The sequence below is a fragment of the Chlamydotis macqueenii genome, chromosome 6 (genome assembly GCF_036417535.1).
Source record: "Chlamydotis macqueenii isolate bChlMac1 chromosome 6, bChlMac1.mat, whole genome shotgun sequence".
In the NCBI taxonomy this organism is placed as follows: domain Eukaryota; kingdom Metazoa; phylum Chordata; class Aves; order Otidiformes; family Otididae; genus Chlamydotis; species Chlamydotis macqueenii.
In genome coordinates, this window is record NC_141561.1 from 17,407,911 (window position 1) to 17,421,351 (window position 13,441).

The 13,441-nt window shown below is 57.9% G+C and overlaps 1 protein-coding gene across 1 annotated transcript; it reads right to left on the reverse strand.

Moving 5' to 3' along the window:
• Nucleotides 1-325: 325 nt before the first annotated feature.
• LOC104482447 (uncharacterized) lies at nucleotides 326-9,194 on the reverse strand. Its single transcript, XM_086751438.1, has 3 exons — nucleotides 8,768-9,194; nucleotides 1,237-1,397; nucleotides 326-643 (listed from the first exon to the last, which is right to left on the reverse strand). Exons 1-3 carry the CDS (start codon nucleotides 9,192-9,194, stop codon nucleotides 326-328), a joined length of 906 nt encoding a protein of 301 aa, XP_086607564.1.
• Between the last annotated feature and the right edge of the window lie 4,247 nt (nucleotides 9,195-13,441).

Here is a 13,441-nt window from a genome sequence, read left to right on the forward strand (position 1 = left end):
TGTGTGAGCCTGCTGTCCCCACCCAGCTCCCCAGAGACCCCAACAGGGCAGGGCGGTGGCAGGAGTGGGTCAGAGCCTCCCATCCCCTAAGGAAGAGCACAGGCATCTGGATAACAGCTTTATAGGGGAGGGACGTGGGGACTCCCCCAGATACACACAGAGGAATAATTACGAGTTAAATAGGATCCAAACACACATAAGTTAAAGAGGGGGGCAGGTGACCTGCAGCCCCCACCGCTCTGCCCGGGTACAGTCTGTGTCTGCCAGCAAAGGGACCCCCAAAACCACAGCTTGGCCCCTCTCCCAGGCTGGCTCCGTCCACCTCTCACAACACAGAGCCAATCTTCCTCTCCGTGGCACTCATCTCGTCCTCTTCCTCTTCTTCTTCCTCCTCGCCCCCCGAGCAGGAAGAGTCCGGGCCATAGCCCAGTTCGGCAGTGCTGCGGTGCAGGAAGCCCGAGCCGGGGCTGCAGCCCATGAACTCGGGGCTTTCGGCAGCTTGACCCCCGGGTTCGCCGGGCAGCAGCTTCTCGCAGGCTTTGCTGAGCCCTCGCTGCTTCTCAGCCTCCACTTGAGCCCCCTGTTCCTTGGCTTTGCGGCTCCGCTTCCACTTCATGCGGCGGTTCTGGAACCAGATCTTCACCTGCCGAGGGAGAGCCCCCAGGGAAGAATGTGTCCCCCTGCCCCATCCTGTCCCCACTCACTCTGTCACCTTCCCTGCATGGAGGGCCCCCCTAAAGCCTCTTTATTTCGGAGCATCCCGTGGTGCTGCAGGACTGTGAGGAGGCTGAGGATGCCACAGGGAGAGGAGCATCCAGGGGGCTGCTCCCTTTCCCCTGCCTCCACAGAGGGTGGAGGGTGAGGGGCAGGAGTGGACCAGCAATCCCCCAGGATGCCCAAGGACATGCATGGGGACATTGAAAGAGTTTTAGCCCAGCAAAAAGCTGCCTCTCACAGTGTGGGAAGGTTCTGAATTCTAAGTTGGGGGTGGTGGGTAAAAAGAGGGGCAGTATTTCTGGGAGGCCCTTCATGAGAGAAGATCCTGGAGCTCCTCAGGCAGGAGAAGCCTTGGGAACAGGCGCTGACGGGGGCAATGGGGGTGAGGCTGATGGCAGCCAGGCAAGTAGCATCAGCATTGCTCATGACCTTGACTTCCCACCCCGCAGTGTGGCCCCCCACCTCCCTGACAGACAGCTGGTGCCATCCTCCACCCCCCGCTCCCCAGGACCAAGGTACCTGTGTCTCCGTGAGCATCAGTGACGTGGCCACCTCAAAGCGTTTGGGTCTGGACAGGTACTTGTTGAGCTTGAACTGGTTCTCCAGCTCCAGGAGCTGCTGGCTGGTGAAGGCTGTGCGGGGCCGACGGCACTTCCCCATCAGGCCAGACTGTGGGGCGGCTGCGGGGCAGACAGCGGGCAGGGGTCAGGGGACAGTGGGGCTGGGGGCTGCGGGAAACATCTCCTCAGCAAGCCCGAAATGAGGAGGAAGGCGAGTGTCTCTTCTACCATCTCCCGCCCCAATAATGGCTTTATTGCCTGGCTGATAGGAACCAGCGAGATACCTTATCAGGCCTCGGTGTGCAACTGGGATCAATCCTGTGACTGAAATTAAACCTCCGTTTTTATTGCCAGGCCGCGCAGGTGGCTGCCCAACTGCCAGGGGCTGCGGCGGCAGGGCTGCCCGTGAGCCCCGCTATCTCCCCGCAGCCCTTGAAGGCAGCGCGGCGCTGGATCAGGAGGCAGCGGGAACAAAAGGACCTTTGAGAGTCCAGCACGGGGTGGCTGCCGCGCCGTGTTTGATCCCTGCTTATCTCCTCTTCGCTGACTTTATTGTCGTCCCGGGGTTCAGTTTTTACTGCTTCTCTCAGCACCGCAGCAGCAATCGAACCCAGAGGTTTGCAGCTGGGAATAAAGTGCTGGAGCAGCGTGGGGGGAGGCATCAACGGGAAAGGTCCCTGGCACGTCCTCTCTGCCGTGTGTCGCGGGGCGAGACGGAGCATCGTGGCCCCAGGAACGTGCCGTGCTTGGCAATGGTCGCTCCTGCCAGCCCTCTTTGCAGGGCATGGGGCATCATCCACATTGTCTCCCCCACATTGCAGCTTTGATCCCGACGTGCCCATCTCCCGAGGTGTCCACCAAGCCCTTCACAAACACAGCAATTACGCATGAGGCAGGAATTTATGAAGGGGGCATTAACTGATGACAACCCGGGTTTGATTCCAAATACCTGGATGCTGGGTGGGACGGGTCAAACAGGCAGAACCTAGGTTGGGCTGGGGCTCTGCAAACTCCTCGTGGGAGGGGGGACAGACACAACCCACCCGGTGCCTGCAGCCCCGCAGTGCCAGGAGAGACAGCCCGTGAGACCCAGCTCGCAGCCGCTGGCCAGTTAAAGTAGGGACTGAATAGAGGTGTGCTATGCTGACAGCTCTGACACACACACGGTGCATTATTTTGCACACAAAACATGTTCAAGGATAAAACCAAATGAGAGGTTCAAAGGATTGCTAGGACAAATATGAATGCCAGATGAAAGACAGCTCAGCTCTGCAGAGCTCGGCTGCTGCCTGGGCTCTGGCTGGCTGTACAAACCCTCCATGGAGACATGAGACCAAACAGATCCAGGAAGGCTCCTCTCAGCTAAGGAAAGGAGATGCCATAGGGACCAGCATCTGCAGCAATGGGACAGCCCAGGCTAACACTTCTTGCAGCAACCTGGGGTGAAGACCAGACAGACGTTCATCAGAAAGAACCGAAGGGGAAATTCATTCATCCAGTGTTGCCCTGGAGCAAAACACAAAGCATCCTCTGGCAGCATCGGGCAGCTCAAGGACTCCAGCACCCAGCAACCCTGCTTTGCTGCCAGAGACGGGAGGGTGCACAGGGGCACCCAGTGCCTCAGTCCCTCCCTGAAGCAGAGGCTGCTCTGCGGGGGCTGGCTGCACCAGGTCAGGGAAAGGTCCCTCCTTCTGGCCAGGTCTGTAGAGGATGCTTCAGGGAAAGAGAAGGGAAGAGGGTGCGTCCACATCCTAGGATCCAGTAAGCCAGGACTTCTGTGCTTTTTGGAGTGGAAGGCTGTTTTACCAGGGGTGAAAAAAAATATCATGTTGCAGCCCAAATTCCCCATCCCAAAGCAGAGGAAAGAGTGGAGGCACAGAAGTGAGTCGACCCCAAAAGCTTGGGGGTTCAATCTGTCCAAATTCAGAGAAGATTGGAAGGCAATTTGCTTTAGTAACACTCCTCCAAGGGACTCACTCTTCCCCGGGTAAGATGCTGAGGACTGCTTGGTCTAGCAGGGAAAATAACAGAAAGTTTGCACAAAACCAGATAAATCCAAACGTGATACATCCAAAATAATTGCCGATACAGGGGACCGACCTCTGGACCACAGTCCCTCTGACCATCCCAGGTTCTCCATCTCAGTGTCTCAAACTCAGGCTCAGTGCAGTGGTGCCCATTACAAACCCTGTACAGATTCTGACTTCCCTGGAAATCTGTCCTGCCTCTTGCTTCCGTGCTGACAGAAAAGATCCCTCAAACCCTTCTGGGGTGTTCTCATACAGTTCAAGCCACCAACATTCCAAAGCCAAGCCTGCACAGCCAGCCAAGCTGGCCACCTAACCTGGGACCTCCTCTGGCAATACACCCTTCAGGAGCTGTTACCCATCACCGCTGCTCCCCACCATGACTACTTCAAGATTTTTCCTACAGATGAGATGGGATGAGCCCAAACCGGTACAGCCTTAAGATCCACCTGACCTTCAGCCACCTACGGCAGCAGCTCAGCGCGGACCTGAACAACCAAAATCTCTGGCCTCAGACCTGCTGTCAGCTTCCCTGAAGGGCTCTGGCTGCTTTGCATGGGGAGACCATGGAGGGAAGAGGCTCTGCAGCTCCTCATTGAGGAAGGAGCAAAGTTAGGAGGAAGAAGTGGAGTCTGAGTGTATGAGGTAGGTTTCAGTTTCCCATGCAAAGGAGAAATGATGCCTTGTGCCTGCTGGTAGCTCCAGGCTGTCCTGTCAGTGTGCTTGGTGTACTCCTGTCCTCCCTTGGTCCTGCGGCATGGACATGGACATCATCCCCCCCGGGCTCACCTCCCCCAGTCTCCGCCAGCTGAGCTATCAACTCATTCCTATCACAACCACCATCCCACAGAAAGAAAAGCCGTTCAGGAAGGTTCTCCTCCTTATCCAGCTCCTACCAGCAGACCAGCTACTGCCTCAGCATCACACCTTTGCTTCCCGAAGGATTCCTAGCCCTATATCCAGGATCAGAACTCATCTCAATATCACTTCAGCCTGCCAGGGTTCAGATGGATCCCACCCCATCTGATGGGTGCCCAGAATTTGGCTGCAGTATCAGTAAATAAATTGCTTGGCCTGGAGCTGGGAATGCCCTCTGAGTCTGAGGCTGGGAGCTCTACAAGTCAGCTGCCTCCTGCGTAATTAGATAAAGCTTATAAAGAATTGTTGGTTTATTTGATACAGTTCTGTCTACTTGATAACAAGGGTAATCCTAGGTTGATATTAACCCACTTGCTTTTAATTTGGTTTGTTTAGCTATAGTTCACTTAACTTTGTGGGCTAGCAGATAAAGGAGAGGAAATTAGCACCCCGTCTGCTTTGGAGGTGTTTCTCCAGATATCGGGGCTGGGAGGGGGAGAGGTGGTCTCACCAGCATAGGAGCTGGCTTCTCCTGGCAGCCCTGACTGTTGTCCACAGGGCAGCATCCGTAAGGGCACCTCTGGTAGCCCCTTGCTTGCTCCACCCTTGGTTGCTGCTTTCCAGCCTGTGTTTCCCGCTGACACCAGACCGCCGTGCACCTGGTGAGCCTTGGAAGCCAGCGCATTTTGAAGCAGTTTGATATGACCTGTCTTGCCCGCTCTCCTAGCCCCGCTGCGGGCAGGATCTGGCCTGGGGTCCAAGCTGTCAAGGTGGTGAACAGGTGATGCAGACAAGTGGTGTCCCAGGAAAGCTATCAGAGCACCAGGCGCCCTGTGGGAAATTCTTCGCTCTTCCTGAGAGCCCGCGGCTCTGTGTCACCGCTCCCTGCTCCTACAGGTCTCCTTGGTGGCAGGCAGGTCTCCGCACTTGGCTCCCACCGCCGTGTTGCACTTCCATGCTGCTAGCCAGGGCAAATAAATAACCGCTCCCAGAAATACTGACAGGCACAGCATCCCAGAGCTGAATACGGTTCAAAAGGTGCTTGAAGCCCTTGGACAGGGACCCAGGCTGGGGAGCGTCCCACTGGCTGCAGCGAGGACCTGCTTGCTCCCATGCTTAGACCTTCCCAGCCAGCCTTCTCGCTCTGCATTGCAGCAGAGGCAGCCAGGCACAGGCTGCAGCTCCGCAGAGGCAGCCAGGGAGGAAAGCATGGCGCTTGCTTGCACCGAGGCGGGAGCACTTCTCTGAGCGAGCCTGGCCAGGCTGGATTCCTAAGGGCACCCACTGCTTCAGACCACCTGCCCAGCACCCTGCCTCCCCCGTATGCAGGTGAGAGTGGGGTGAGCGTGCGCAATGCATCCCTGCAAAGCTTGTGGCTTCGGTTCAGGGGCTCCTTCCCCACCCTGACTGTCCCCAGGAGATCAAACTAGACCGTGCCTGCAAAAGATCTCTACACAGCCAACTAAAGAAGGAATTCATTATTTAGTCCTGGAATCTTCCATCAATAAATCACAAGGGTGACCTCCCACTGGGATGCCCCAGAACACATCCTGGAAGACTTTCAGATGCATCTCTCCCAAATATCTGCCTGCTGCTACCCGGAAAGCTAAACACAACCGGCACCAACAGCATGGATGCTTGTGCTCAGTCACTCTGGAAACCTCAGCCAGGCAGGTCCGTCTGTCTCTCGAGGCTGGATGTTGGGACAGGGCACCCAGGAACCACAGGCAGCCCAGGAGTCCTGTGCTAACAGCGGGAGGCTCCTGCCCAGCCCACAACCCTCAGAAGAATGAGGAAGGGCTGGGCAGGTGGCATGTCCTAGGCAAGTGCCCCTTCCCATCCCCATGGCACTCTCCCTGTCCCCATGCCACAGCTAGCACACTGGGGCAACATGAGCATGGACACAGCCATAACATGCAGCTGAGGCCAGTCCTGGTGACTACAGGGACAAGACACCCTGCAAAGGGACCTGCTTTCAGAGCTCGCAGCAAGCCCACAAGAGGAAAGGGCTGAGGATGCACCTGAGAATCCAAATGTTCCAGATGGACTGAAACAAGGATCTGAAGATGGAGAAGGAACAGGGTCTGATGACAGAATCTACACAACAGTGAGAATAACACACACACACACACAAAAAAAAAGGACTAAGGGAGCGGGATCCCTGGGAGAACAAGTGTGGAGAAGAGAATAGACCCCAAGCTAAGCGTAAATCCTCCAGGTCAGAAGTGATGTCCATGAGGAGGTACAGGTAGGCAGAGCAGCCGCAAACACAGCGCCTCATCCTTCTGCTGCAACGAGGCCTCAGCTCAGGCTCCACGTCCAGCTTGGTCCCTATGCTTTGAGAGGGGACAACACTGGGAAGGAGTTTGGAGGAAAACCCTGAAAGCAGTCAGGATGGAAACCCAGCTCAGAGGAGATGGAAGCGGCTGGGCTGCATAATTGGGGAAGGAGAAGGCTGAGCGGGACAAATACACCCTCCTCACGTGCAGATCAGGCAAGGAAAGAGAGTGGAGAGTGATTTGCTGTGTTTGGTGTGACAAATCTTGGGAGCAAACCGGAGCAAGAAAAGTTTCACAGCAGGAAAATTGCTGAAGTACTAAACTGAAGAGCTTGGGGAGAGACAATCCCCACCGCAAAGGGCTGCCCAGAACTGGGAACAAACACCTTTCATTGAGGATACGGGCTGGGGCTGTGGTCACCGATTTAAAAATCTACAGCTTTGGCAGCTTTTGCCGTATCCTTGTTACACCTACATGTGTCTGTCTCCTTTGCCTCTACTCTGCTTTGGGCCCCATCCAGCAGATCTCGGGTCAGAGCCTGCTTTTCTTCCCCCTGAGCAACCCCAGAAACCGAGCCTATTGCTTCCCACGAGAGCCATTGACATGCTGTTCCCGTGCATCCTAGCACAGCCCAAAAGCTCCTTCCACAAGCGGTTCTCATGCTCATGATTTGGGATTTGTCTCCTTTCAGCAGGGTTTTGGAGACAACCAGCTCCAGAGCAAATCTTGCGCTTGAGAAGGATGGGACTGATGCACAAATGCAAATCTGATACACAACTATCCCTGCATTATCCCAGCCAGAAATTGCACTCGGGGCCACAGGGGCAGGAGCAGAGGTGTGATCCTGCTCCAATCCTGCCCTGCATGAAGCTACCTGGATGTTGAGATGCACCAACAGACCCAGACCCTGTGGCGACAACATGGCCTCTGCAGAGGAGGTGGAAGGTGTTTCACCACCCAACAAATAGAGATTTATTTTTTCTTTTCCTGCTCTTAATGACATGCTTGAAGAGCACACACAGCCCATAGCACTGGAGGCTTGTTCTTCACCCTCAGGTGCCAGCACTACTTCACAGCCAGACTGATCCTACAGCCTGGGAAGAGCCAGGAAAAGGGAGCCGGCCCAGGGAAGGGAGCAGCCTTTTTCCCTTCAACCTGCCCAGCTGTAATTTGAGGAAGGGGCAAAGAATGAGATGTTTCATGTTAATTCTCCATTCCTGCACTACTATTCAGTTTATTAAAATTTATTAATTAACTGATTTATCCAGCCTTTTTTTTTTTTTTGGTAAAGGGACTCCCAGGTTATTAAAACACTAAACTCAGCTAATAAATCCGGATTCTGTGCCAGGGGTTTATTAACAAGCAACTCTTGATTTATTGCTCACGGGTCCCATATTTGCGGAGACCAGACCTCCAAGCATAGGGCAGGGGCCGGGTAGCCCTGCCGGGAGTGCCAGCGACAGTCCCCGGTGTGACAAGAGCCTGAAGCCGCTCCTTGTGCCACCCGTTCCCTGCAGGACCCTTCCCCACCCGTGGCCCAACACTGCAGGGCAGGAACCGGTGCCTGGCCGTGCTCACCCTGCAAGGGACTGTGCGCTATGCCGGGAGGGACCGGGCCGGGCTGCAGACGAGCTCCCGCCGGCACTGGGCTCATCGGCCCCACGGAACCGGCCCCTCGGCCCCCGGGCGCGCACCCCTCCGTGCCCCAGCCCCGGCGGGCAGCTCCTGCCGCAGAGACCGGTGTGGCTTCGTTCCCAACCGCACCGGGTAGGATTTATTCGTTTCCCGGTGCCGGTTGCTGCCGCCGCTTCTTTATTTTCGTTTCCTCCCCGCGGTGCAGGAGCCCAACGAGCCCGCGGCGGTCGTGCGGGGCCGGCGGCTGGGGCCGGCCCGGCCCGGGAGCGGCTGTGCTTCTGCTGGTACCGGGGCGGGAAGGACCCCTCGGGGCCGTCCCGCAGCACCGGGCCGGGCTAGGGCGAGACTTTGCCCGTCGGGTGGGGTTCCCGGGGCCTCGCAGCCCTCGGAGGTCTCTGGAGCCTGGATCTTGCCCCCTCCCCGCCCCCTCCGCCAATGGGACCCCCAAAACTGCCCTGGCTGAGGTATGGGTCTGGGCGCAGCAAGAGCCCCGCACTGGGGTCAGCCCCGAGGGCTCGCCTCCCCCACCGGGCTCCCGAACTGCCAGGGACACGCGGAGGAGCGGCCTCAGAGAGACTCAGCCCCTCCCCGAGGGGACCTGCACCCCTTGTGCTGGCGAGAGCCCCCGGAGGGTGGAAGGGGCGAGAGCCGCGTCCCACCCGACGGGAGGGTCGGTACCCGAGTCACTCACCGTGGAAGTCGGAGAGCCTCGGCACCAGCATCCCGGCTCGGATCCAGTGCTCCAGCGGGAAGGAGCCGGCCACGGCCGCCTTCAGGTGCTCCGCGCCGGGTGGGGGCAGGTGGGGGATACCGGTGTAGGCGAAAGCGGGGTGCTGGCCCCCCAGGGCCGGGAGCGGGTACACCGCGGGCGGGTAGAGGGCCGGCAAGGCGGCGAGCCCGGGTCCGGGGAGGTGTAGCAAGCCGGGTTTGGGGACGAAGCCGGCCGGGGCGAGGGGGGCGGTGGCCGGGGGGGCCCGCGGTGAGGGGGTATCTGTGCGGCCGGCGGGGCCGGGGCTCGCCGCGGGGCTCAGCCCCGACGGGGAAGCGCTCCGCGCCGGCTCCTCAGCCAGGAGCGCCTCGATGCGGAAATTTTGCGATTTCTCCATGGGTTTGTGCATGGCCCGGCCCCGTCCGGAGCTGCCGGGACCCCCGGCACCCCGCCGTCTCCCCTGCCAGGGCACAGCCCAGGGCCAGCCCCAGCACCGGCGGGCATCCAGCTGCGGGGCCCCGCCGCGCCGCGCTCCGCGGGGCTGCCCTCGGGGGCAGCCCTCCTCTCTGCTCCGCTCCTCCTCCCGGGCACTCGCTCGCCCGCCGGCACCGGGGGGGGGAGGTTTTAACCCCCCTCTCACCCCCCTCTCCACCTGCCCCAGCTCCCCATTGGCTCCGCGCCGGCCCCCCGCCCCGCCGGCCTCCCTCCTCCGGCGTCCTCGTCCCCCGGCCACGGCAGCGGGGACACTCGAGGGCCTGACCCTGACTCCTGCCCCTTCCCCAGCCTCGCAACTCAGCCCTGGTCTGCACCCAGAGGTCCCCCCACAAGCCTGCAGGACCCACTGCACAGGGCGCTGAGCCCATCAAAGCCGATCTTGCTTTCCTTACAGCCACACAGACAGGGAAGCGGGTCTATGGTTGCAGCGGCTGGGGGAGATCTGGAGAGACTAAACAGTCTCTCTATGTAGCCGAAGGACAGATTTGAGCCCCATACAGAACCAGATGGACCAGCTTGAAGCCCTGAACCAAGACTTGCAGGGCTCCAGTGCTGCCCTGGCTCTGCGAAGCCCCCAGGTACTTGGGGGAGCAGAGTGCCTGAGCAGAAGAGAGGGAAAAGTCCTCATTCATGGGCAGGCTCCTCTGCACTGGGGATCACCGGCGATGCCCAGCTCTGCCGTTTCCCACTGCACCACTCTGGGCCAGGGAGATCTGCAGACCTGAGCTGGGCACACACAGGGGCCACCATCCTCCGTCACCCCTGTCTGCCCAAGATGCCAACAGAGCAGGTGCCAGACTGTCACCCGTTTGCCTGGTCTTATCTTTCCCAAACAAGACACAGCTTGGAGAGTGACACCAGGGAAGGGCAGAGAGGAGAGCCTCAGCTGCTGTGGAGGATGTGGGTCAGCGGGAGCAGAGCTGGCCCAGACCCCCTGGCACTGGCCTTCAGGGAGAAGCAGAGAGCCTGCGAGCACATCTGTGGTCGCTGGCATGGAGGGGTCTGCGTCTGTCTGAGCCTGCTGAGCTCCCTGCACACGCGTCACCCCACGGCACAGAGCTCCAAAGGTCTCACGTGTGGGACAACTTCCTCCTTCCATTGCCTGAGCCCCGCACCCACGAGCTTCACTGGGTGGCCCTAAGTCCCTGTGTGGGAACAGACGCACAACAGACCTTTTCCAGCCGCCTTCCTGGGAGGGAGGAGGACTGGAATCAACCCTGTGGACAACCCAGGGCTGGATCAGCTCAGAAGGGGATTTGGGGTGGCGGTCACTCCACTGTAACACACACTACTTGAACAGAGCGTACTGGAAGTGGAACAGCGTCCCTTTCCAGGCAGCAGGCATGAGCTTGACAAGATTTGGGGACGAACGGAGCAGCCTGGCTCCCAAACACAGGGGAAAACTGCAACAAGCATCCAGGGAACAGAGGGCACAGCGGAGGTAGGACAGCTCTTCTACTGCAGGTCAATTGCCTGCAACGGTGACAGTGGCAAGGGAGGAGCCACCACCTCTGAGTCCCCAGGACTGGCTCCAAGGTTTGCAATGGCTTGTTAGCTTTGCACAGGGAACAGGCCTTCAGACCCAGAGCAGAGGTTTGGGCTCCTGCACTAGAGCACAACAGAGAAGTCACCACCATGGTGGCCACCATGGGGTGGCAGACGGGCAGGTAGCCAGCCCCTGGGTAATCCCTGCCAAGCCCTGAGACCATTTGTGGCTGTACCCACTGTAGCTCGGGCAGTGGATACAGGAGGGCTTGAGTGAGGCTCTTTGGGGGTGTGGGTTGCAGACTTACTGTCCTCGTGGAAGTCCCCTGCACTGCCCATGGAGACTCTCCAAAGCCAAGCAACTCCTCCAAGGATCAGCAGCCCAGGCTGGTGCCCAGGTCACTGATCCTCGGGCAATGCGAGGACAGGCAGCCAAGCTGCAGCTCTTGAATTGCACAAGCAAAAAGCCTTTGCAGACACCAGCCATAAGACCTGGGTGGAAACAGCCTAGTAAAAATATCTAGGAAAATCACGGAGAGAGTTCACTCCTCCAGGTGAGTCAAACTACTGGGACCCCCCGCATCCAGGGCTGGAGCAGCTGGCACACAGCCCACGCCATGCAGGGCAGAGAGCGGGAGCCCCGCGCACAGGAGAGCTGTGCCGGGTGGTGGCCGGCAGAAGGGGCGGGCTGCAGGCAGTGATAGATGCCAGGGTTCTGATGAGTTCACAGTCTTCAGGGTCATTAATCAGATCAGAGCTGGATTAAGGTGTCTGAGGTCTGATTAGCTTCATTTCCCACCTCAGGAAGGAGGGAACCCTCTTCCCCATCCATCAGGTCCTCTGGTGACAGCTCACCTGGTTGCTAACTAGATCTGAGGACAGTAATAAGTGAACATGACAGTGGCCTGGCCCAGCGTCTTTCCTCCACAGAGGATCTAAGGCAACCCCAAACATCAGCCACAGGTAGCAGACCCCAGGATATCAGCCAGAAAGACAGCTCTTCCCCATAGCCTGGGGGTGCAGGGCACTATGGACAGGAGTTGCCCCAAGAAACCACCCCAGTTCAGGAGAAGGTGGAATTTAAGGGAGGGTGTTCCCGGCACCATATTGCTCACGGTCACCCCACAGCTCATCCTGCACTGTTACCCCAGGGCCTCCTCTGCTCACTCAGCAGTACCCAGAGCCCTCCCAAAGTGACCAGCTCTGTGAAAGAGGCCAGCAAACACCTCCTTGCTGCTGTGGAAGATCTTGGGCACATGCAGGACAGATCTCCTGAACCCCATACAGAGGTAGATAGACCAGCTCGAAGCCCTGAACCAGCCAGTGTGCATCTCCCATCCCCACATCCCTTGCTGCCCCATCAACATCTCCATTTGTCCTCTGCCTGATGTACCTCATGTTGACTGTGCCCTAAAGGTGCCTCCACACTCCAAGTGCAGACCAGCGGGAGGTCCATGCTGCCCAGGCAGCAGTGAGGTTCCTCAGCTCCCTCACCTCTCTTGGAGGGCCCAGATCACAACATCCCTTGCTGAACAATGGGCAGCACCAGGAGCGTTCACAGAGCCCAGGGCTTCCTGGGACTCTGTCATTTGCCCTGGCATTTTGGGCAAATTTTCTGGATGTGCTTCAGCTGAAGGTTCAGAGCCTGGTCTTTTCATCAGCCACCTGAAAGCAGCAGTCACAGCAGCATCTCTGTGGGTGTACCTAAGCCTTGCAAAGCCTTTTACTGCTGGGGTGAAGGTGCCCAGCTAGACAAGCGGAGCTCTCTTTGCTGTCTCCATAGCCTCTAATGGATTGTCTCCATGCAACTTCCATGCACGTGAGGTCAAGCAGCAGGAGTAAAACTAGAAGAGCAAACACTGGTAGGGCCACTAAAGATGCTCAGCTCTGGTGCACACAAGTTTTCGGCATCTGTAGAGACCCACACCACCACCACCTACAACAGTTCACATACTTCCCCATGCCAGCGCCAGCAGTGTCTGAGCTCTCAGAAATGAGCCATGGGGGTCACAGGTAGTATTTGGGAGCACAGTTCAGTTTTATAGCCCCACCACTTCCTCAGTGTCACCTTGGGAAGCAATGTAACGTCCCTCAGCAAACCCAACTGCCCCAAGATCAAAGTCAAGGGTGCCGAGGAAAATCTATATCCTGATTAAAAAAAAATTACCGACTGGGACCAGACTTGCATTTTCCCAGGATCAAGTTCTTATCCCAGACGTCAGATGAAGACATGACCCATGCTGGGGCTGCGTCTTGACTTCCGCCTAACTTGTCATTTTGGCTGTTCCTAGATGCACAATTTAGCACGAGGTTCTTCTAATGGGTTTGAGTCACCTTCTGCCTTCAATCAATAGGAGTTACCTTTGAGATAGGGACCAGTGCAGGAACCAGTGTGCTTAGCCCATCCCAGACGTGGCAGGTACCCTGATTTCTGCCCAGGCTATGGCTTTGAAGCCTTGAAAGAGCTCCCTGCCCCCAGGATGTCTGTGCCCACTTGTTAAGCATTAACTGCTTCTCAGGTCACAGCCCCCAGCGCTTTCCATCTTTAGAAATTACTTGCCTGTAAGAGACCTACAGTGCAACAACCTTGTTTAAAGCATCTCTCAGGAAGCAGTGAATCTTGCTGCTCTGGCCCTGGTGCCTAAGGTCGTCTTGCAGCACTCAGAAGTCCCAAGC

What these genes read in the sequence shown, in the direction of transcription:
- LOC104482447 (XM_086751438.1), bottom strand. Translation starts at nt 9,194, where the DNA reads ATGCACAAACCCATGGAGAAATCGCAAAATTTCCGCATCGAGGCGCTC. An exon ending in GAGGCTCTCCGACTTCCACG is followed by an intron (nt 1,398 to 8,767) that starts GTGAGTGACTCG and finishes TCTGCCCCGCAG; the next exon opens with CCGCCCCACAGTCTGGCCTG. An exon ending in TGATGCTCACGGAGACACAG is followed by an intron (nt 644 to 1,236) that starts GTACCTTGGTCC and finishes CTCCCTCGGCAG; the next exon opens with GTGAAGATCTGGTTCCAGAA.